Genomic DNA, 23,415 nt, shown 5'->3' on the forward strand with positions numbered 1-23,415 from the left:
CTGCACATGCTCCCACAGGGACTGGGGAAGCTGTAACTGAGGTACATGCCCTTGACTGGGAATCGAACCCAAGACCCTTTGGTCCATGGGCGGACACTCTAACCACTGAGCATACCGACCAGGGCCATCCACATCCTTCTTGATGAGGACAAATTCATTCTCCATCTCTGTGCGCTTGCTGATCTCATCCTCGGACTAATTCTTCAAGTCCTCCACCAGCCCCTGCATGTTGCTTAACTCTGCCTCTGGCCTCAGTTTGCCCCGGGCCAGCGTGTCCAGCTGCCGCTGGAATTTGTTGATGTAGCTCTCCGACATGTTGGCCATTGTACTGCGAGTCGTCTGCTGCTGCAGGAGGCGTCACTGGGTCTCCAGAATCTCATTCTGCTGCTCCCGCTCCGCACCTCACCCATGAAGGAAGCCGATTTGTTGTTGAGGGTCTTGATCTGCTCCTTGTCCCGGTGGGCACCGCCTGAAAGTTGGGGTCCACCTCCACCTTGAGCAGGTTCACTCGGGAAGCTGTGATGTTCCCCACATTCCCAGCCCCGCCGTCACCCCCGGTCAGACTCACGTTGGCACCCGGGCCAGCCTGGTAGCCGCTGCCACCCGGGAAAAGCCCCCGTGGGTGCCGGGCCCATCGGGTGTGAGCGGCTGCTGAAGGCCCGGGGGCCGTGGAGCCGGAGCGGAGGTGAGGGGTCTGGGCCTCCTCTGAACCAGGCAGAGATTCGAGAAGGAGCCAGAAAGCTGCTTTGAGTTGGTGTGATTTAACTCCAGGATCAAAGAAGTGAGGAAGAGAAAAGCGCCCGCCAAGGGTGCCTGTGAGACAGTCTAAGGGACCGAGGTGAAGTGCTGCTGTGGAGAGAAACCGCTTCTGCCCAGCGTGGCTGCGCATTTTTTCGCTGCATGAGGACACGGCCAAGGGCCAAGAAAGTGATGGGGCTGAAAGTCCTGCCTGTCCTCCATGCCATGTCTCCCCAGACACATTGTGGGGCTTTTTAAACAGACACAGAGAACGTCTGAAAGCCCAGCATGCAAGGGCTGGTTTTCAGGGTCCCAGGTCTGTGGTGATTTTGCTCATGAGTGTGGACCCATGGACCCGTTTAGCCCTAATAAGACAGCTGTATGTGCCAGAGACATGGAACGGCGTGGATACTAATTGTCGGCATGCGTTTACTTCCAAAGGGCGCTCTCCTGTCTTTCTGGCATAAGAGATGCCCACCCAAATGCAAGATGGGGGTAACTTTGAGGAGGATAAAGATGGGACAAAGCAGGGGACACACAGAGCTCACATTTCCCTGTTTTTTATGTTTAAACTCAAATTTAAAGATTTCTTTCATTTAACTGTAAACATGTGTAACTGCTCAGCAAGATATAAAAACTGAAAAATGCTGCACGTCAAGTAGCAATTAAGAATGTTCTCTCATGTAAGAAAATGTCAAAAATTTTCACTTAAAAACAAATTAATCATTTTAGTATGACACGTTTATTTAATTCATAAAAGATTCTCAGAGTTGGAATCACCAAGTTTCCTATCGCATACACTCTGTGATTAGGATTCCCAGCACAAGGTGTCTCCAGGACTGGTCTCGCTTTAGCAGTGCTCAGTCATCTGTTTAGCTGTTTCTGCAAGCAGCAGCACACCTCGGCTAGCTGCTTCTGAGCTCGGTAAAAATGAGTTGACTCGTGTCAATTAGTCTCCTACATCCTTTGCGCTTTCTTCAGAGTCCAGAGTGCTAACCATTACACTATGGAACGCGCCTTCTTCAGTCTTCAGTCGATGCTCTTCTACTTCACTGATTTCTGCCATTGGCATTTCCACATGTGTCCCGAGTTTACTGTTTCCACTTCTCTCTCTCATCCTTCAGTCTTTGTATTTCCTCAGCAGTGAGTGCTTCCACCGCTAACTCCTGGGGAGGCGTTCTTCACCCGGATGTGTAACATTTCCTACTGATACATTCCTTCAAGATGATGCCATTTGCTGATTAGTAATATCAACATAAGAAATGCTTTTCACTTTCAGCATTAAGTATTTGTATCATGGGTATTAATTGTTGTCTTTTCTCCCCTGTTCGCTTTGTTTTGAGCATGATCCACTTGCTGTCTAAGCAACATATTTTCACTCTGTAGGTGAGATGCTCTTCTGCGATGATTCCTGTTTTACAGTGTCTGTTCACGTTCCTTGTTCCTTGAACAGGTGTTCAGTTTCCTGCTTTTGACCCTGTTTTTGGCTGATGTCCCTGTTTACACCTTCTAAAACCATTGTACTTTCTTTGAGAGCCTTTCTTGTGTGATAAAGCTCCATTTCTAAGCTATTGTGGATGAAACTTCCACTTTCGAAAGTTGTTGAGAAGCTCCTTATATTTTAGGTTAGACATATCAAAATTCATTTTGTCCTGCAACAATACCATTCATCTCTTGTTAAGGCGATGGACTGGAAAGCAAGTGTTAGCAGTCCATCGCCTTAACCACTCAGCCACCTCGTTTTAGATCTCTTTTTGATGTCTGACAATGCTGTGCAACAGTAGCCCGTCTAGACCGGTATGATTCAACTTCTGCTTCAGTCTTCCTCTGTTTTGTTTTTCATTCTCCCGTTTACAGTTTAGCATTGTTTTCTCAGCCCTCAGAACTTCAAACTGTCCATTATATTGAAATACTGTTTTTATTAATGTTTCCTCATTCATCAGTTTTATTGTCTTTTGAAGATGGTCATTCTTTTCTTTGACAACTTCAATGTCCTCAAAATATTTTCCCCCCCATTTCCTGGTTCTGATTAAAATATATATATTTTATTGATGTTTTTTATAGAGAGGGAGAGTTAGAAACATCGATAAGTTTCAGCTGCCTCCTGCACACTCCCTAATGGTGATTTGCCCACAACCAAGGTAGATGCCCTTGATGGGAATAGAACCTGGGACCTTTCAGTCTGTAGGCCGATGCTCTATTCACTGAGCCAAACCAGTTTCGGCAGGTGTTGGCTACTTTAAAGAGATTCGGATAGTTTGCAGGCGCAATAGTTTCATGACCTTCTAATCTAAACACTGTGGTATATGGAAATAGGTCTGGTGGCTATTTCTCCTTTAGACTATTTCAGCATCATGGAAATGGTGAGCTCCATCCCCAAGAGGAGGTAGTGTATAGCTTGTGATACACCCTCATTTAGGAGGATTTGATTGTGAGGTATGGCGTCATCTCTGCACATGCAGAAACCAGCTTTGGTTGTGGTACACGCTCTTCCAGTTGGCCCGGGTAAGTCTGCTTCCTTAGCAAATAGTAACATCTTGAGAATCGGCATGTCTAGTCCTTGTGCACTAAGCCAGACTGCTGATTCACGAAAGTCAAGAGCCAGAGGTAAGTCAACTGCGGGAGCCTGCGCAGTTGGGAATATGGTTGCGTAGAGTGCATTGAACCTGGGACATTGGATTCTGCTGTGGTCTTCTTACCATATATTAATAGTAAGTAAGAGCCTTTACAATCAGATTAACTGCTGCGCTTTTAATGGTAAGATCATCAGGGCCCCATCCTGCCATCTTGCCCTGAGGTTGTCTTCCTTCCTCAATTGCTTTGCATATACTTTTTTTTCTTATTTATTTGAATGATCTTAGCTTTCTCAGGAAATCAGCATACTGCTCATACAGTCTCTCTGCAGTCTCCACTTTGGTCCTCAGGTATCCGGGTTCTTTCCTGTTGATTACTCAGGAAGTGTTTCTGTGGTTTAGTTGTAATTCCATTTTGTTCCCGGGAGCATGTCCATGCAGTATCCACCGACTCTGCTGCCATTTTTAATCCCTTTCCTGTTGGTTTTGAGGAGGACGTTTCTGGAGAAGGTGGCCTCTTTGGCTGAGGACTGTTTGGACCTCTCAGTTCATCATAGGCAAGAAATGGTGCAAAGCCGCAGGATGCTAATGAGGATGAGCTTTTCATCAAAATGTAAATGATTGGGAACAGTTTGTTTTCTTACTGCTTTCAGAGAGGAGAGGAGAGGGAGAGAAACATCAATGATGCGAATCATTGATTGGCTACCTCCTTCACACCCGCCACTGCAGAGCAAGCCTGCAACTGGGTCAGGTGCCCTGACTGGTGAATTGAGCTGTGATCTCATGGTTCATAGGTCCACACTCAACCACTGAGCCACGCTGGCTGGGCTGAGTCCGTTTTTTACGTATCGAATCAGAGATTCTCAAACTAGTTTTCTAGGCCAGCCATGAACTAGAGTGATGCTTGCACAGAGGTCTCTGTTCTCTGCAGATTCTGCTGTTACTACAGACAACTTTATGCCAACAGTTAAGCCAGTGAAAGGCATCAGGAATACCACTGCCTTTCCCTCCAGATCTGCAGGCTTCAGTCTCCCTTTGTTCTCTCCCCGGGTGATGGACTTGAAACTCAGCTAAGCCAGCAGCTACAGACCTCTTCCCCAGCAATGGCCTGGGAAGGCTCATTTCTCATGTTATCCCTCCTTTGAAAATGGACTGCTCTGGGGTCAATGTGCAACTGGCCTATGGCGAGCTCATCTGCAGAACAGGCCTCCTAATGAAGCTTCAATGAGCAGCAAGAAGTAAAGGTTTCCGAGGCAGAGTGGAATACGGAACAATGGAAAAGTGAGAGCTACGTCAATGAGAGGACAGAAGCCCAGGGTGGCTAGAAAGAGCAGGAGTTGGAGGTGAGGAATGCTCCCCAGACACGGGACCTGGACTCAGTCAGTTTAGGACATGCCACGAAAGTGCCCAGCCAGGAAGACCTGGGGCGCATTGTCTGAATCTTGTCTTGACCGTGTGACTTTGGCTAAGACAATGACCTCCTGCTTTGCTCATTTAGAGAACGGTGCCGCTGCTCCCAGGGTAGCAAGGAGAGGGCCTAACATGCAAGACAGATAAATTGTACACGAAAGTGCTAATGCTAAGATTCCATAACACTAGATGACTAGTAAAGACCTATAAGCTATTCACCTGAAATAGTGGGGTTTTAGAGTAGCAGTTAAGAATAGTTATTTTTTATTTTTTATTTTTTTTAATGATTTTTCACAGAGAGGAAGAGAGAGGGATAGAGAATTAGAAACATCGATGAGAGAGAATCATCGATCAGCTGCCTCTTGCACACCCCCTACTGGGGATGTGCCCACAACCAAGGTACATGTCCCTGACTGGAATCGAACCTGGAACCTTTCAGTCCACAGGCCGGAGCTCTATCCACTGAGCCAAACCGGTTTTGGCAAGAATAGTTATTCTTTAAAATACATTTTTACTAGTGGCCCTGCGCATGATACCATGCGCGAGTAGCTCGCTGCAGCTTGCCTCAGCTGGCTGCCCAGCCCACCGCCGCTCGGAGCTCACTGTCCCGCCCTCTTGTTTGGTTGTTATGCATCATGGTGTGATGACCATTTGCATGTCACCTCTATTTTTTTTTTTTAATATATATTTTATTGATTTTTTACAGAGAAGAAGAGAGAGAAACATTGAGGGAGAATCATTGATCAGCTGCCTCTTGCACACCCCCTACTGGGGACGTGCCTGCAACTAAGATACAGGTCCTTAACTGGAATCGAACCTGGGACCTTTCAGTCCGCAGACCAACGCTCTATCCACTGAGCCAAACTGGTTTCGGCTCCCTCTCTATTATCTAGTTTGATTTCAGAGAGGAAGGGCGAGGGAGAGAGAGTTAGAAACATCCATGTGAGAGACATTAATTGGTTGCCTCCTGTATGTGTCCTGACCAAGGCCAGGGATTGAACCTGCAACCAAGGTGCCAGGGATTGAACCTGCAACCAAGGTGCCAGGGATTGAACCTGCAACCAAGGTGCACGCCCTTGATCAGGAGTTGAACCTGCGACCCTTAGGCCTGTGCTCTAGCACTGAACCACACCAGGGGCTGGGGGGGGGGTGGGCAGGAAGGGCTGGTTTTACATTTTCTTAAGTGATGTGACATAAAGTCCACTTATATTTTAGGGAGCATTTTCAAAATTGCTTAACTGTAAACAACTTAATGAAATATGTTTATGTAAGAAATGTCCAAACCTGTAAAGAATTTTTATGAGTTTATTTGAGCCAAACTGATGACAATTGCCAGGAAGCAAAATTTCAATAGATTGGGGAATGCTCCAGAGAATGGCAGTTTTGTAGTTTATTTTTTACAGTAAAATCCAAGGAGGCTTCCATGAAATGCATTGGTGGAGATTAGGGAAGTCTCTGAGATTGGATAAAGATAAAGTGAAGAGACAAATACTTTTTACATTGGCTGGTAAAGGGTATAGGCTAGTTAACAGTGAACGTTTACAGCACATGGTATTTGGGCAACAAGATAACAGAATAAGTTCAATGGTCTCTGCTCTGGTGGGAGATTGTGCCCTGAGGGTTGGGAATAAATGGGATTACTTTGATAGTCCAAAGGTATGTTATTGAAGATGCAAAAAAACACACCAAAAAACAAACAAACAAACAAAAAAAACACCCAAAACCCCCCGAAAAAACCCAAACCCACAGTAGACTGGCTTAGTTAAGGTAAAGATTGACTCCTGTCCAGGAAGATACTGATATAGTAGGCAGTTAGACATGAGCAGAGGAGGAGTGATATTGAAGGTATTGAAGGTCACCAGGGCAGAAAGCCAGGTGCATGGCAATGGACAAAACTGGGAAAAACAAGTATTGTAGGATGGGACCTCGCCTCCAGCATGACCTTTCCTCTCCTGACCTTTCATAATCCTGGTCATGCAGGTTGGAACCTCTGGCCTTGTCTCCCCTGGCATGTTGCTCGTCACATGGCGACCCTTAGGGGAGGACAAGGGGCCAGAGAACAGCCTCATGTAACTCGCATAAAGCCCCGCACAGGCCACTCCCTTAGGCAGCTAGCCCTCAGCACAGCGAGGTCCTGACTTGCACCAAATAAACTTGGGTACAAAGCCTTGCATCCATTTAAAAAAATATATATATATATTTTATTGATTTTTAACAGGAAGAGAGAGAACTATAAACGTCGATGAGAGAGAAACATGGGCCAGCTGCCTCTTGCACACCCCCTACCGGGGATGTGCCTGCAACCAATGTATTAATACATGCCCTTGACTGGAATCGAACCTGGGACCTTTCAGTCTGCAGACCGACGCTCTACCACTGAGCCAAACCGGCTTCGGCCAAAGCCTCACATCTATTGACCACAGAGAGTTTGTCAAACTAGAGATCGCATCTGGGCCTCAGTTGTGTTTCAGCGCCAGGCCTAGACAAGTAGTGAAACCAGACGAAGTGACGCCATGGCTGACTTGAGGGCCAGGTGCAATGACTAATACCCTCCCACCCTCTAGTGCTGACCAATTGGTAGAAACCACAACCATGAGAGGACACACCTGGGAAGCTGATGACTATTCTGAAATCCTCCCCTATACTCCCTGCCATCGGAAACCAGATAGAAACGCGTACTCTCTCTCTAGAGCAGGTCCCTGCCTTTCCTTCCCCCTCTCTTCTCTTGGGCATGCACCTTTGCTTCCTCCTAAGCTCCAAAGTCCCTCCTTTTGCCGCAGTAACTTGTTTCCTGATTTCACACTGCTGGCTCACTGTCTTTGTGATTTTCTAAAACTTTTGCTTATATTTGAGTTCTTGGCTCTGAATTCTTTCTTGGCCAAACTGAAGGACTGAGGTCTAGCTTCACCGGTGACATCTGGTGCCATTTTGCCATTAAGAGTACCAGCGTAGGATGCCATTAAGAGTACCAGTCATGACCCACCTTTAAGAAGTTTTAATTTCAGACCATCCTATGTGGTTCCCTGAGGCCTTTGAGTTTATAAGTCCTTCCATGCAGGCCTCCCCCGAGCTTGTCAGGTTGGTATGTGGCTCCTTTTTGTGCTCTAGTAGCACCAAGCTTGAAAGCCAGTTTTGCTTTGTGGTCACTGGTCATCATTCAGTACAGATGATCACATCATCCAATACAGACAATCACCTGCAGTACATGAATCCCCTTGGAGCACTTTAAACAAGGTTTTTATTGATTTCAGAGAGGAGAGAGAGACGAAGGGAGAGGGAGAGAGAAGCATGGATGAGAGGAACATCATTGATCAGCTGCCCCCATATTGGGGATCGAGCCTGCAACCAGTGCAAGCGCCTTGACCAAGATCAAACTGTGACCTCCTAGTTCAGGGGTCTGCAACCTTTAAGACATAAACAGCCACTTGGACCCGTTTCCGAAGGGAAAAAAACCTGGGAGCCGCAAAACCATTGCGACATTTAAAACAAATATAACACTGCATATATTGTTTCTTACCTTAATGCTATATACCGGATCGTGCAGTTAGCTGTCAATCTGAAGAAAAAAAAGACTTTTTCACTTAACAATGTAAAATATATTTTTGCAAATTAATAGCTAATTAAAATATTTAATTTACCTGGTTAATGGGATTTTTGCTCCTGAACCTCAGTGCACAGTGTCAGCACATCAGGGCTGTAAGACGTTACCTTCATTTTCACACGGGCTTGCCAGTTGTCGGAGCCGCGGTAAAGCTTCAAAAGAGCCGCATGTGGCTCTGGAGCCGCAGGTTGCCGACACCTGGCCTAGTTCATGGGTCAACATTCAACCATTGAGCCACACCGGCTGGGCAGGCCTACACTTTTAATGATAAGAATGATCTCTTTGCTATTTAATGTTTCACTTAAGCTGTTTGGAGAGAAGCATGATAGTAAGAAGCCTGGTGGTGGGGAGAGGCTCATTCCTCGTGGACTAGAGCATCACAGGGGTGACCACAAGGTGGCGCTGCCACTATGAATGTTGGGAGCGTAAGAAAAAGTGCAACTTTTTGTTTACACATTTACAGATGCCCCCCCCCCCCACCCCAAGGCAAAGTAACTTTTGATGCCTATCACAGTAACTTAAAGGCATTTTACAGACACTTTCCTGGGTAAGGAAAAATCCAGGTCTGCCCTATTGTGTTCCTCCTTTACTTTTACCCCAAACACTTCACTTCTGACACTTCCGGTCACCAAAAGTATGGAGCCCCCCACTCCCCACCCCCCGCAACAAGCAATTCTCTGGGCATCCTGCAACTTAACTCATTTCTAATACCCTGTTTCCCCGAAAAAAGACAGTGTCTTAATTTTTTCTCCCAAAGTTGCGCTAGGTCTTAGTTTCAGGGGATGTCTTATCTTTCCATGTGCTCGGTCTTATTTTCAGAGGATGTCTTATTTTCGGGGAAACACGGTATCTACCTGGCAATGGCGTCAGAGCGCACAAGACTGCCCCTACCCTTGCCAGTCGACAGCCCAGTGTCACCTGTGCTTCTGACGCACCAAGCTATAGATCAGAGGTTTCCATGACCCCTCCCCTGGGTTCAATTAATTGGATAGAGCTGCTCCCAGAATTTACAAGAAACACGTTTACTGGTTTACTAAAGGATACGATAAAGGAAGCAAACGAATAGCCAGAAGAGAAGACGGAAAGGGCGAGGTGGTCTGGGAGGTAGAGCATGTTGTCCAAAGCCTGGAATACAATAAGCATTCAATGCATTACACTATTGTATGTCATCGCTTGGTTATGTATCAGTGCATTTTTCCCTGGAAAGTCCATTTCAACGCAGATTATATATATATACACACACACACACACACACACACACACCCCAAGTGGCCAGATTATTACGATCTCTGAACACATAATAATCTGGCAACTCAGTGTGTATCCTATGTAATAAAAGGCTAATATGCAAATTGTCCCCTCATCCAGGAGTTTGACCAGCAAGCTGGCCGGCCAACCTCCCATGTCCCCTCGCCCTGGCCAGGTTGGCCAGATCCCACCCATGCACAAATTCATGCACCAGGCCTCTAAAACGCACACACACAGACACACACACACACAGACACTCTCTCTCACACACACACTCTGAGTGGTCAGATTATTATTCATTTAGAGATCATAATAATCTGGCCACTCAGTGTATATTTTAAATCCTCACCCAAGGATATTTTTGCATCGATTTTTAGGGAGAGTGGAAGAGAGAGAGAGGAACATCACATTGATTTGTTGCTTCCTGCACCCACCCTGAGCAGGGCCTAGGCTGGGGAGGATCCTGCAGCTGAGGTGTGTGCCCTTGACCGGAAATGAACCAGGAACCCTTTGGTCCAAAGGCTGGCACTCTGTCCACTGAGCCAAACCAGCTAGGGCTCAACTCAATATTTAATTTAAAATTATTTTTATATTAAAAAGCAGAAGTGTATTAAAGTAAACACTCTATGGTGCGGCAAGTAGATCTACCAGAGTGGACTCTCCTCTGACCTTGGGGGGTATGTATGTGTGTGTGTGTGTGTGAGTGTGTGTGTGTGTGTGTGTGTGAGTGTGAGTGTGTGTGTGTGTGTGTGTGTGTGTGTGAGTGTGAAGCTCCTCCAAGGGCAGCTGAGCCCCCATCTTCTCCAGAAAGTACCCCCGCCCCAAATGCCCCTCTTCATCCTGGGCTGGTGCTGTGTATGAAGCCGTTTCCCTCATCTGTGGCCTTAAGGAGCGGCCCAGCTCATTCTGTCTCCCTGGGCAGCCCACAGTGGGTGTCTGAGTCCGTCACCAGGACCCCGTGCCTGTGTTTGGCCTGAGAACTTGCAGTCACGTCCAGGAGGCAGAAAGCAACGTGGCTGAGAGACTCCGAGGAAGGTTCCCGACCGGCGCCTTTCTCACATCCTCGCTGGCATTTCAGGTCTCCGTACCCCCACCATGGCTGCCATCTGAACCACCCCTGCTTCCAGTGCCCCTGAACTTTAAGCACATGCTTGTCCTCTCAGCATAGTGTGCCCCCCCATGGGAAGTCTGGGTGACATGCAGGGGGAATGCGCCTGTCAGGCTGCAGGCGGCGATGCGGGTGGGTGGGGGAGCAGACACAGACCTGAGCCAGCCTAGCCAGTGGCCCGGGACTAGCCTGGGAGAGCAGGGAAATGGGCTTGTAAGATCGGGGCGAGTGAGTGTGTGTGTGTGTGTGTGAGTGTGTGAGTGAGTGTGTGTGTGTGTGTGAGTGTGTGTGTGAGTGTGTGTGTGAGTGTGTGTGTGAGTGTGTGAGTGTGTGTGTGTGAGTGAGTGTGTGTGTGTGTGTGAGTGTGTGTGTGAGTGAGTGTGTGTGTGAGTGTGTGAGTGTGTGTGTGTGTTAGAGAGAGTATGTGTGTGTGTGTGTGTGTGAGTGTGTGTGTGAGTGAGTGTGTGTGTGTGAGTGTGTGTGAGTGTGTGTGTGAGTGTGTGAGTGTGTGTGTGTTAGAGAGAGTATGTGTGTGTGTGTGAGTGTGTGTGTGAGTGTGTGAGTGTGTTCGTGTGTAAAAATTGTGTGTGTGTGTGTGTAGTGTAGGTGTGAGAATGTGTGTGAGAGAGAGAGTGTGTGTGAGTGTTAAGAGAGTGTGTGTGTGTGTGTGTGTAGTTTGTGTGTGTGTGAGTGTGTGTGAGTGTGTGTGAGTGTTAGAGTGTGTGTGAGAGAGATAGTGTGTGTGTGTGTGTGTGGGAGTGAGTGTGTGTGTGTGTAAAAATGTGTGTGAGTGTTAAGAGTGTGTGTGAGAGTGTGAGTGTGTGTTAGTGTGTGAGAGTGTGTGTGTGTGTGTGTGTGTGAGTGTTAGAGTGTGTGTGAGAGAGATTGTGTGTGTGTGTGTGTGTGAGTGTTAAGAGTGTGTGTGAGTGTGTGTGTGTGATAGTGAGAGTATGAGTGTGTGTGAGTGTTAGAGTGTGTGTGAGAGAGATTGTGTGTGTGTTAAGAGTGTGTGAGAGAGTGTGTGTGTGTGTGTGAGTGTGAGTGAGTGTTAGAGTGTGTGTGAGAGAGATAGAGTGTGTGTGTGTGTGAGTGTTAAGAGTGTGTGTGAGTGTGTGTGTGAGAGAGAGTGTGTGTGTGCACAGGGCCGCTCTGACTCTCCTCCTCAGTGAGTCTCCCTCTGCCCCTTCCTGCCGGCTCTCCTGCTTCCTCATTTTGTGATGCAGGAGTGTGTGGACCGCCCAGAAGGGGCCAGGGGTGAAGCTGCTGTTTCCCCTTTGCCTCACGCCTCCTTTCACTTCCTGCCCAGCTTCTTGGTTGTCTGAGTGCCCAGCAGGGCCCGTCCTTCTCCGCCACCCCTGCCTGAGCCACGGGAGGCGGGCGCTCCTCTGGGCCCCAGGCTCCCAGCTCCTGCTGTGGCGTCTCCTCCGGGGACTGGGTGCAGGTGGACACCTGCGGTCAGGGGGACGGGAACGGGTTTTTATCGAGCAGCTGCTTTGTGGACAGGCTCAGGGTTTGATACCTTTTCTTCCTGAACGCACTTAATGCCCACAGGGCTACATGAGGCAGGAGCTCGATAAAAACCCGTTCCCCACCATATCACTTCCACTGAAGAAATGGAAGCTCCGTAAGTAGTGTGTCCATGTTCACTCAGAGCTAGTAAGCGGCAGGACCAGAACTCCTACTTGTGTTTGACTCCGAAAGCCCTGGTCTTCTCCATCTGCCTTCAGACAGGGAGACACCCGTACAGGGTTGGGCTCTCCGTTCTCCTCGCTTTTGGGGGGATTGAGTGGTGAGGAAGGTAGTTCCTGAGCTCAGAGAGCTGGCGTGCGGACAGGGAGAGAGGCACGGGCCACCCATTCACTCGTGCAGTACGTACTCACTGGTCCCGGAAGCAGACGGTGTGCAAGCACTGACCCAGACCTGGGAGCCGGGACTGAATGAGACGAGTCCTGCTCTCGATGGGCCTGCATTCTCGCATTCACAGGAAGAGAGTAACCAGACCCAAATGCATGATGCGTGAAATGCTGACTGGCGCTTTGGAGAAAAAGAGAGTACAGAAGGGGACAGGGGCAGCATGGTGGTGATGGAAACAGTCTCCTGGTGTGGGAATGAGTCGGCCAGGATGGATGCCCACCTTCCCAGCCTCCTAGGCTGGCACCGGAGGAATGTTCTGCCCATATGTTTGGATGCCTCCAGCCATTGGCCATGCTGCTCTGGAAGCTCCCAGAAGGCTTTGCTCACATGTTGGGGGCCTCGTGCTCCTGTGTGTGGTCTCCCTCTCTCTCTCTTTCTCTCCATATTGTGTCTTAAACCCCACCCCACCCCGTCCCCAGCCCAGCCTCCATCCTAGGCTTCCCCATGAACCCCCTCTCTCTAGCCTAGGGGTGTCAAACTCAATCAGAGAAGGGGCCAAAATCTAAAATCCAGCCTAAATCGTGGGCCGAATGGTTTACTGAACAGTCATAAACTGTCATTGTGATGGAAACGCAGCGGAGTGCAGTGATGACAGCGCGGTGCGGGCCACATTGCAAGGCCTGGCGGGACGGATTTGGCCCTTGGGCCTTGTGTTTGACACATGTGCTCTAGCCTAATAGCTGGACTTCCTTCTAGCATGATGTCTGGCTTCCAAGAGTGAAAACTGAACCTTCCAGGTGTCTTAAAGGCTAGGCAGAGTGTGGCTTCAAGCACTTCCTATTGGTCAAAGCAAGTCACATGGTCAGCTTGGACTCAAAGGGAGGAGAATGGAATCTATCCCTGGATGGCTATTTTGACTTGCATACACAGTGAAGGGAGAAGCTGATGGCTGCCATCTTTGAGACTGCCGTATTTAGTAAACACACCGCTTTGGTTGCCTGTGGAGAGCGGGGAAATTGGTGTGGCGAAACAGAGTGCAGGAGGGAAAGTATTATATAAGACAAGAGAAAGATTTTGCTCAGACTTCAGAAGAAGACTGGTGTCATGAACTCAGAAATTGACTAACTTCACTTTCTATGCCTTAGGTACACAACCCACCCTCCCCACCAAAATCCCTCCCCCCAAAACCAAAACCAACCCCATAAGACAGGACTTTATACCTGTGGCGGGCTGGCACGGCCCTGGCACACTCAGCCCCAGGGAGCCTTATGTGCTGTGCCAGCTCAGCCAGGTTCGGTGAGCCTGAGAGGGGGCGGTGAAGGATTAGAAAAGACAGACAAGAGAAGCAAGCTGGGTCTCGGTGGGACACTGTCCTCTCTGACAGAGCTAACACCAGCGCCACGGACTGCAAGCCCTGTCTTTATTTTACAGTCAGATGCCATGAGGCAAAGTAAGGGCGTGGCCAGGATGTTCTCGTGGGTTTTGAACCTACTCAGTTCCATGCACCTGATCAGGCTTTGTTTACTTGCAGCCTCTATCACTCAGGCACGTGGGACCGCGTGTTCGGACCACAGGGTCACGCTCACAACCACAGCCGTCGGCTATCACTGTGCGGGGAGGGCTCTGCCCTCCAGGCTGGGACTTGCACGTGGCCACGAGAGGACTGTGCCCTCTCATTAGTCCAAGGCCTGAACCTGTCCAAACACCGTGGCTGCTCCCACAATAACCCAAATCAGAAAAACCCTAACATAAGAGTAATGAGTCGACGTGGAAACGTAAGAAATACTCCAAGTATACGTTAGGTGTTGGCAAACGAACATGCTGGCTTTCAGATGGTTAGAAAGAACAGGAGGCAGCAGGTATCTCTCACATTCTGCCCCATCTCGCCAGTGCCAGGAGGGAGTTTGTACCTTGAAACTTGGAATGTATTCAGTCGAGGTGGGCGGCCAGAGACTCCCTCTGTCCCTGGATGGCAGTTGGTGAACCTGCACATGCAGCTGACAATCTGTTTGCTGAGTTCTCGCTTATATCTCAGAACTGAGACCTTGTCCCTGCCAAAGTAGGTCTTCATGACAGTGTTTTCCAAACTTTGATTTGTGACTGATTAATGGACCAGGGAAATTCAACTTAGTTGGTTCATGAAACAGAATGCAATTAGTTCTGGCCGGGGTGGCTCAGCTGGCTGAGCGTCATCTCATGCCCCCGAAGGTGGCCATTTCAGTCCTGGGCAGGACCCATGCCCAGGCTGCAGGTTCAATCCCCGGGTGCTTATGGGAAGCAACCAACCAACCAACCAACCAATCAATCAACCAATCAATGTTTCTCTCTCTCTCTCTCTCTCTCTCTCTCTCTCTCTCTCTCTCTCTCTCTCTCTCTCTCTCTCTCTCTCTCTCTCTCTCTCTCTCTCTCTCTCTCTCTCCCTCCCTCCCTCCCCCCCTGCTCTCCCTCTCTTCCTAAAGTCAATAAAAACATATTTTAAAAAGATCATAAAATCTATGAAGAAAAGAAATAGAATGCAAGTAGTAAGGTAAGCATTGCTTTACGAAACTTTCATGTCAACAGTATATCTACAAATTCATCCATCCAATCACTTGTTCATTCAATCAACACCTGTTGAGCACCTACTATGTGCTGGGGATTCAGAAAGCAGTAAAACCTACAAAAATGCACGTGTGCGCAGGTGCTCGTGTGTGTGTCCCGGATCACGTTGTAGAGCGCGTCTCTTACTGTGGGCGACAGTCAAACAGCAGAGCAGCCACCTCTGCCTTGGTGGCTTCATAGGAAAGTCCTGATATCTAATCACGTGGCTATTTCCCGTGTTTGTTTGTGTGTGTGTGTGTGTGTGTGTGTGTCAGGAAGTTACCACAAAAAATGCATTTTACCTGAAACAATACAATGTTAAATGTCAATTAAAACACCACACACACACACACACACACACACACACAGAAGGAAAGCACAGGTCTCTGTCTCAACCCCTTTCCAGCACCAGGGCACACTTTATAAGCAGCCCAGGAGGCGAGGGTCTGAAAACCAGACGGTGCTTTCTCCCCAGACCGTTGTGAGTGTGAGCGTAGCGATAACTCCCGTTCCTCAGTCCGTGGAGCCCCCCTTCCTGTCGGACTGACTGTGAAGATCCCTCTTTTATGCTCTGCTTCCCGTTGCCCTCCCCTCAGTCCCTCTACCCAAGGCAAGTCGCTTAACCTCCCCGAGGCTAATTTAAAAAATATATATATATTTTATTGATTTTTTTACAGAGAGGAAGGGAGAGAGAGAGCTAGAAACGTCGATGAGAGAGAGACATCGACCAGCTGCCTCTTGCACACCCGCCACCGGGGATGTGCCCGCAACCAACGTACATGCCCTTGACCGGAATCGAACCCGGGACCTTTCAGTCCGCAGACCAACGCCCTACCACTGAGCCAAACCGGTTTCGGCTTTATTTTTATTTATTTTATTTTTTTAAAATTTTGGGGGCAGTTGTCTCCCCCGAGGTGCTGTGTGGTGAGAGTTACACGAGAAACTGGCTGGGAGTGAGGACAAAGGTTTGTGTGGCCAGGGCTATGGAAGAGGCTCACTGGGGTGGCACCCCTCCTGCCCAGCCCTCCCTCTGGAACCGGACAAGCAAGGGGTCCGGGCTGCATGTCACCACTTGAGCCAGTTCGGCAGCGACAGGGGTGAATCAGATATGGGCGTCGATTCCAATGCTGCCGGCCGTGTGGGAGAGCAGCGGGTCACCCCCAAACATCTGCTCTGCCCCCACCAGAAGCCGGCTGCTTATATGGGAAGAAGGACAAAGGGTACGTGGGGGAGTAGGAATTGGAGGCCTGGGAGAGTAGGCCCGGGACAATCATCACAGGTTATAAGTCATGTTGAGAAGGAAAACCCCTGTTTTATAAAAACCGCTGTTTGGAATTTTCTGCTGTTTTTCTTAGATAAAATGTTGCTTTCTAGGCTGCTTTGGCCTGTTTGAATGGTGATGAAGATAAACTTAGCTGTATGACCTTGTAGGCCGGAGACTAGATATGCCCATAATCTCAAGGCCATGCCAGTTGCATTTTTAGTTGGATAGAACTGTATTGTTTTCAAGGCCAGCATCGAGATAACCACTAAGTGCACAGAGGGCTGGCTCTTTTTTATTTATTTTTATTTTTTAAATCAATCTTTATTGTTCATATTATTACAAAGGTTCCTCATTTCTTCCCCCCTCCACCAGGTCCCCATCCCACCCTCCGCCCCCCTCCCCTCCCCCATTGTCCTCATCCATAGGTGCACAGTTTATGTTCAGTCTCTTCCTCCCTCCCTTTCCCTGATAGTAAATCCCTTTTCAGATAGTAAATCAGTTACTTAGCATTTTCTCATATCAATAATACCTCCACATGCCCAATGATACATTTCACACAAAAGACATTTCCAAATAGGTCAACCAACTTCATCCAGGCCCCACCCAAGGCACTCACAGATCAACACCCCAGTGCTATACTAACTCAACATATCCAGATCTAAGCCTTCATCACTTGATTCAGCAGACCCTCAAGTTCCCAGAAAAGTTTCCAGCCATGTCTGAGAGGCAGCCTTGGGGCGGGGGCAGGCGAGGAGTGAGCTGTTCCGGGCCTGGCTGCTCCGGGCCTGGCCTCTGTTGCTCTGGTTCGTTCCACAACCAGCTGCTCCGGGTCTGGCCTCTGCCACTCTCGACCTGGTTGCTCCGGGCTTGGCTGCTGCTGCTCCAGGCCTGGCCGCACCTGACCTGGATGCTCTGTGCCCGGCCGCTCCGGGCCTGGCCGCTCTGGGTCTGCCGCTCCCAGCCTGGCAGAGGCTGTTCCGGGCCTGGCCGCCCCCAGCCTGGCAGCCGCTGCTCCGGGCCTGGCCACACCCAACCCGGCTGCTCCGGGCCTGGCCACTCTGGGCCTGGCCGCTCCCAGGAGGGCTGGATCTTGAATAAAAAGGGAAGTTCTGCTTGTAGCCTTGCTTAGAATTTGAATTCATTTTCTCTAAGCTCATCGCGGGATGAATAAAGTAAGTCTCTCCAGACTCTCCTCCTGTGTTGTTTGATTGTTTGGGAACTCTGTAACAATGTGGGCTGGAGTGGGGCTGTAGAGGGCAGGTGCCTCCAGGTTCACCGGATTACAGGCAATAGTGCTGGGTCAGAAAGAGCAGGCGCCTCTGGGACTAGCCACGAGGTTGTGAATCTTTCCATAAACATAGGCAGTTCTCAGGGCGGGAGGATGGACTGCATTCTGACCTTAGCTCCCATGTGCCAGGGCGTGCAACCCCCAGCCAGCTTAGAATGCGCTTTCTCTAAGCAGAACAGAACCATCCTGGTGAACAGAGCACGATCGGTATTTCTTATCATTGTAGCTGGCCCCCAATATTCTGTTTCTGCCCCTAACACCTCCTCCCCCTGCACATCTGGGTCTCCAGGGGGGGGTCAGTCCCCCAGGGGGCGCTGCTTGTCAGCACAGCACAGGGAGCCTGGGCTGAGCCCCTGACAGGACGCTGGGCCTGGGCTCTGGTGCCAGATTGGGCAAGAACAGAGCACAGGCCCCTCTGATCCTGGTCAGGGTGTTGGAGACACCAACAATTCTGGGAAACTCAGAGGCGGGAAGTGAAAGGGGGAGGGGGGAGGGGAAACCCTGAAGGGCACTTCCACCCGCCTGGCCTGGCCTCCCTTCCAAACGGTGCAATGGGGTTCGAGGTGACCGGCTCACAGTGGGGAGGGGGACAGGCCAGGAGACCCTTCCTCCGGAAAGAGCGGAGTCAGTCCCGCCCCAGCCCCCACCATGCTTGGCCTGCCTCCCAACTCCATGTCCACTCCTGTTTACTGTCCAAAGTCCCGGGGTCAGGAGATGCCAGGTGACAGCCACTGGGGCACTCAGACACACCGGCTCAGGGCCCTCACCTGGACCAGCCCCCTCCCCCCTCCGTCCCACTGCTCCCGGCTCCAGCTCCTCCTCAGCCTTGGGGGGTGCCCGTGGGACCGGAGTGAGCCCTCCACAGCGTTAGCAGGTACCCAGGGCCGGGGAGGCAGGTGGGACTGGGGATGTTTGGTATCAAGGAGACCGTGGTGGAGGGGCTGTGGGGGGCCGGATGGGAAGGTGAGTGTGTGGAGGGAAGGCTCCCTCATGGCCATGCCACAGCCTAAGCAGTCATCGGAGAGGGCACAGGACTGGCTGTATTTCAGCCCCAAACAACTCACCTCCAACCTCAGACCCAACCCAAGCCGTCTCCTCGATCTGCTCTCACCCCACTTCCAACACCATCACCAGCCTCCACGGGAATTAGCACCGACGTCCGCCCCGAACCAGCCCCAGCCCTGAGAGCAGCCTCCGCTCAGCCCCGGGTGCAGCGCGGCCCTGGACCCGGCATGGAGAAGGACTTCCCCGACACCCAGCAGCTGGACCCCGAGGAGAATGAGCACCAGCTGGACTGGGGTGAGGGGCCAGGCAGGCGTGGAAACAGGCCCAGGGGAGCAGAGGCATTTTGGAAAGGCAAGTACCCGGTTTCTGGGCTCCGCCTCCCCTCTCTAGCTCCCGACCGCTCTGCCTCTCTGAGGTCTCTGTCACGGTCACTCCGCGGGCAGGTCCAGGCCCCACGCGTGTATAGGCGTGTGGTGCCCAAACTCCCGGTACCCCTGACCTCACCTTCCTCTCCACCCTCAGGGCCCTGGGAAAGGTGCGTGCCCAGAGGTGAGGAGTGGGTGGGGGCTGCAGGTGACTTCCTCCCCTCTTCCTTCCGACGTGTGCTGTGTGCTGGGAAGCCCGTTCAGCCGGGAGAGTGTGTGTGTATGTGTGTATGCGGGAGGGTGTGGGGATGGGTAAGGGGAATAATGGACATAGGTATATTCTGGAACATTCTCACTCCTCCCAACACCCCTCCCCTGATCTTTCTCTGGCAGATCTTGATGGAAGGCCCATGTCTGGGAGATGGTTTTAAGGCAAGAGAGACCCGAGCCGTTCTAGGCTGAAGGGCTGGAGCCAGGGGTGGGGGTGGGAGTGTCAGGTGTGTGGGTGCCGGTGACGGAGTGAGGCTCAGTGGAGACAGGAGGGGCTGGGGCTCGGAGCTCAGGGAGAGGACCTGGCTAGCCTGGGCTGGGAGGAGAAACCCCTCCATTCTGAGGCTGGCGGGCAGCGGAGGCCAGTGCTGGTGCCGGTGGGAGCTGGGCAGGGCGGGAGCAGCAGGAGGCACAGGCATTCCCACTGGAGGCTTGGCAGTGAGTGGGCAAAGGCCACACTGCCTCACGCCCTCTGCGTTGTCAATACCCACGTGATACTGGGATGCAGAGAACACTCAACAATGATTTGGGGAATTGTCGCATCCTCCGAAGGTGAAAGGGTTCCGCGTGTAAGCAGGGGGTCTGGAGACAGCCCAGAGGTTTGGGGTTTCATGGGAGAAGGTGCTCGCCCAGCAGGCCGGATGGAGACACTGCAGGGCAGCGCTGAGGTGTGCCAGCATCGGTTGGCGGGGGAGCTGACTGTCCTCCTGCCTGCCCGCCGTCCTCCCACGCTCCAAGCACCTCTTATGCCTCTGTTTTCAGCAAGTTTGGAAACATTTGGCCAGTGTCTGCCTCCCCCTCCTCCCCTGTCCTTCACGGACTCCAGTTCTGCATCCATGAGCGGACCCACAGTTCACTGATGCTATTTCCATTAAAATTTTTTTTCTCTCTCTCTCTCGGTGTTCCTTTTTATGGAGTTTTATTGCTATATCTTAAAGTTTACAAATCTTTCCTTATGTCTGTCTAATTTTTCATTAATTCCACCCAGGGTATTTTTTATTTTTTATCTCGTACATGGTAGTTTTTGTGTCTAGAAGTTCAACATGGGCCTTTTAAATATCCTCCTTGATACTCTACTTAATTTTTTGAATATATGGGGCACAGTTACCATAGCTATTTTAATGTCCTTTCTGCTAATTCTAACACCTGTGTCAGTTCTGGGTCACTTTTGATGGATTGATTAACCTCCTTGTTACAAAATGTGTTTTCCTGCTTCTTTGTATGTCTAGGAATCTCTGGTTGGACACCAGACACTGCGATTTACATTTGAGTGCTGTATTTTTGTGTTCCTCTCAATATTCTTGAGCTTTATTCTGGGATGTAGCGGACCCACAGTTCACTGTGGTCCTTCTGGGTGTTGTGTTTATGACTTGTCAGGTGGGTCTGGAACATGGTGGGGGCAAGGGCTTCTTGGGTCCACTACCCAGCGCCTTGTAGGGGATGTGTCCCAGTCTGGCCGGTGGGGGCAGCACTGTTTCCGGCCCTGTGTGAGGGCCAGGCCCCGCTCCCCAATCCTTGCAGATTGCTTTTGCCTGGTCTCGGGTGGTTCTGTTTATCACTGATTGCTTGAAGGGAACACTGCACAGATGTCTGGACTGCTCTGGGCAGCTCTCTCCCCGATACTTTGTCCTGTGATGTGTAACGACCCCGGTCTCCTCAGACTCTTGGCCCCGTCTCTTCAACTGGGCGAGTCTGCTGGCCTCTGCTGGGCCTGCTGCTCCCTGCCCCGTGGCCTGAAAACTCCCTCCCAGCCCTAACCCGTTTGGCTCAGTGGACAGAGCATCGGCCTGCGGACTGAAGAGTCCCAGGTTCGATTCTGGTCAAGGGCATGTACGTTGGTTGCGGGCACATCCCCAGTGTGGGGCGAGCGGGAGGCAGCTGATGGAGGTTTCTCTCTCATCGATGTTTCTGACTCTTTATCCCTCTCCCTTCCTCTCTGTACAAAATCAATTAAAAAACAACAACAACAGAAACTTCTTCCCGGCATAGGCTGGGACAGCCATAGGCTTCTCTGTTCGCCTCCTGTCTGCCAGGGATCTTTGCTCTGTGTTGCTTGAAAGCCGGAGCCTTGAAAGTGGCAGTTTCTTATAAAAGAAAAGCTGTTTCTCGTTTTGGTGTCTCTGGGAGGAGGGCCCGTCTCATCCTTATTGTTCCGTTGGGCTGACCCTTTCTTTAATTTTCCAACCTGCCTGCGCAGTGCCCCACACGATAAACCCATTTCACGCTCAGAACAGCCCATCGGTAGCTGCTGTGCTTACCCACTGTGCTCCTATCGTGGTAAGAGCGCACAGTGGGGCCGACCCTTCCACAGCGCTGAAAGTGCGCGGCGCTGCTTGTGAAGCAGGCACAGTGGGGGGGGGGGGGGGGGGGGGGGCGGTGCCATGGCAGTGATGAGCAGATGTGCAGAGCTCACACATCTTGTGCAATCATAACTTCACACCCGCTGAGCAGCAATCCCCGATCTCCCAGCCCAGCCCCTGGCAGCCACCATCCCGCCCCGTCTCCATGAGTTTGACGGTTAGACTGTGTACGTGGACACGGGAAACGGAGGCACCGAGAGGCTGGATGACTTGCCTCTGGCCTCAGAGCTGGCTGGCGGCACAGTGGGACTCAGCCACGGGCGGTCTGGGTCCGTGCAGAGGGGCGGGCAGAGCCAGGTTGTTGAGCTGACCCGGAGTTGAAGGTTCACAGGTCGTAGGTCAGGCTGGGAAGAGGACAAGGGCCCCCATACACGGACAGTATGAGAGAGCAGTCAGAGGCCCGATGTGTCAGTAATGAGTGTGAGTGTGTGTGTGTGTGTGTGTGTGTTTTCAGGATTCCGCTTGACCGAGGGGAGGAGGGGCTTCTGGGAGGTGACTGAGGCTGTGGGGGGAGTTTTTAGGGAGGAACAAGGGTTCCTGGGGCGGAAGGGCAGAGAGACGTGGGAAAGGAGCTCGGGTGGAATGTGAGAGAGGACTGGCCTCGGACTGCAGCCCATGGGGGATGACCAGGGGCGTTGGGAGGTGGGGGTTCCAGTTTCAGACTTGCTGGAGGAGCCCAGGCATGGATCTAAGAGCAGGGGGCCTGCTCCCTGGGCCCCCAGGTCTGAGTGGGGCCTTTACACACCAATGGCCAATGGCGTGACTACTGGTGCCATGCGCAGGGGTGTTGCATGCCCGTGTAGGTGTGTGCACATTCATGTATTCACGTGGGTGCCAGCGTGCAAATGCATGTGTGTGCAATGCTGAAGAGCTGGGGCCAAAGCCCACAGTCTTCCCCCCCACCCACCCCGGGATGTACTTCCTGAGACCTCTGCTCCCCTGGACGCTCCGTTAGGCGGGCTCCGGCCAGCCCCCCCTGACAGCCTTTCCCTCGCAGGAGCGCCCCCTCCCCAGCCCTCGCTGCTGCGTAGGCTCAGCTCCAGCCTCTGGCTCAGCCTGCTGGTCCTGGGCTTCAACGTGCTGCTGCTGGTGGCCGTGGGCGTGATCGGGTCCCAGAGTGAGCATCGCAGAGGCCGGTGGGATGGGCCGTGATGGGAGGAGATACGGGCAGTGCGGGGTGTGTGGGGCGGTGCGGGGTGTGGGGGGCGGTGCGGGGCGTTGGGGGGCGGTGCGGGGCGTGGGGGGCGGTGCGGGGCGTGGGGGGGGCAGTGCGGGGCGTGGGGGGGTGCGGGGTGTGGGGGGGCGGTGCGGGGGCGGGGGCAGTGCGGGGCGTGGGGGGGGGTGCGGGGTGTGGGGGGCGGTGCGGGGGCGGGGGCAGTACGGGGGGCAGTGAGAGCTATGGCAGGGAAGCCTTGGAGGCAGTAAGGAGCAGTGCTGGGATGGTGGTGGGGGGGTCGGTGCCATGACAGTGATGAGGCTGTCACCTGGGGCACAGCCCCCTCCACTTTGCCCCGTGCCCTCTCTCTCCTGACAAGGAGCCCAGATGCAGAGGGAGTTTTGGGCCCTAAAGGATGCTTTCAGCAACTTCTCGGCCAGCACCCTCACGGAGATCCGGACGCTCGGCTTCCACGGTGAGGCTCCCGGAGGGCCGGGCCGCGGAGGGGAGGCCAGGCAGCCGCTTAGCAGCACCGGCTGGCCTCGGGGGCGCCGGGCCGGGCCGCAGAGGGGTGTTTGTGGGCCGTGGGCAGGTG

The 23,415-nt window shown here is 51.7% G+C and overlaps 1 protein-coding gene and 1 long non-coding RNA gene across 4 annotated transcripts in view; one reads left to right on the forward strand and one right to left on the reverse strand.

The window, feature by feature from the left end:
* Positions 1 to 20,131, reverse strand: LOC118726943. The gene is made up of 3 exons (XR_006742537.1): positions 20,122 to 20,131; positions 15,480 to 15,498; positions 1 to 243 (listed from the first exon to the last, which is right to left on the reverse strand). It is a non-coding gene; the product is annotated as an uncharacterized LOC118726943 (long non-coding RNA).
* ASGR2 (asialoglycoprotein receptor 2) overlaps positions 18,522 to 23,415 on the forward strand; it is a 10,011-nt gene continuing 5,117 nt past the window's right edge. The window contains exons 1-4 of one of the 3 annotated variants that reach the window (XM_045586589.1): positions 18,522 to 18,538; positions 18,867 to 19,020; positions 22,662 to 22,781; positions 23,200 to 23,295. In XM_045586589.1, the coding sequence (XP_045442545.1) occupies positions 18,897 to 19,020; positions 22,662 to 22,781; positions 23,200 to 23,295 (340 nt within the window). In that variant the 5' untranslated portion in view covers positions 18,522 to 18,538; positions 18,867 to 18,896. Of the gene's footprint in view, positions 18,539 to 18,795; positions 19,021 to 22,661; positions 22,782 to 23,199; positions 23,296 to 23,415 lie in introns of those variants that run through there. The other 2 variants (XM_036452292.2, XM_045586590.1) reach the window with 2 other exon arrangements.

Source organism: Pipistrellus kuhlii, unplaced genomic scaffold (assembly GCF_014108245.1).
Source record: "Pipistrellus kuhlii isolate mPipKuh1 unplaced genomic scaffold, mPipKuh1.p scaffold_m20_p_23, whole genome shotgun sequence".
Lineage (NCBI taxonomy): Eukaryota > Metazoa > Chordata > Mammalia > Chiroptera > Vespertilionidae > Pipistrellus > Pipistrellus kuhlii.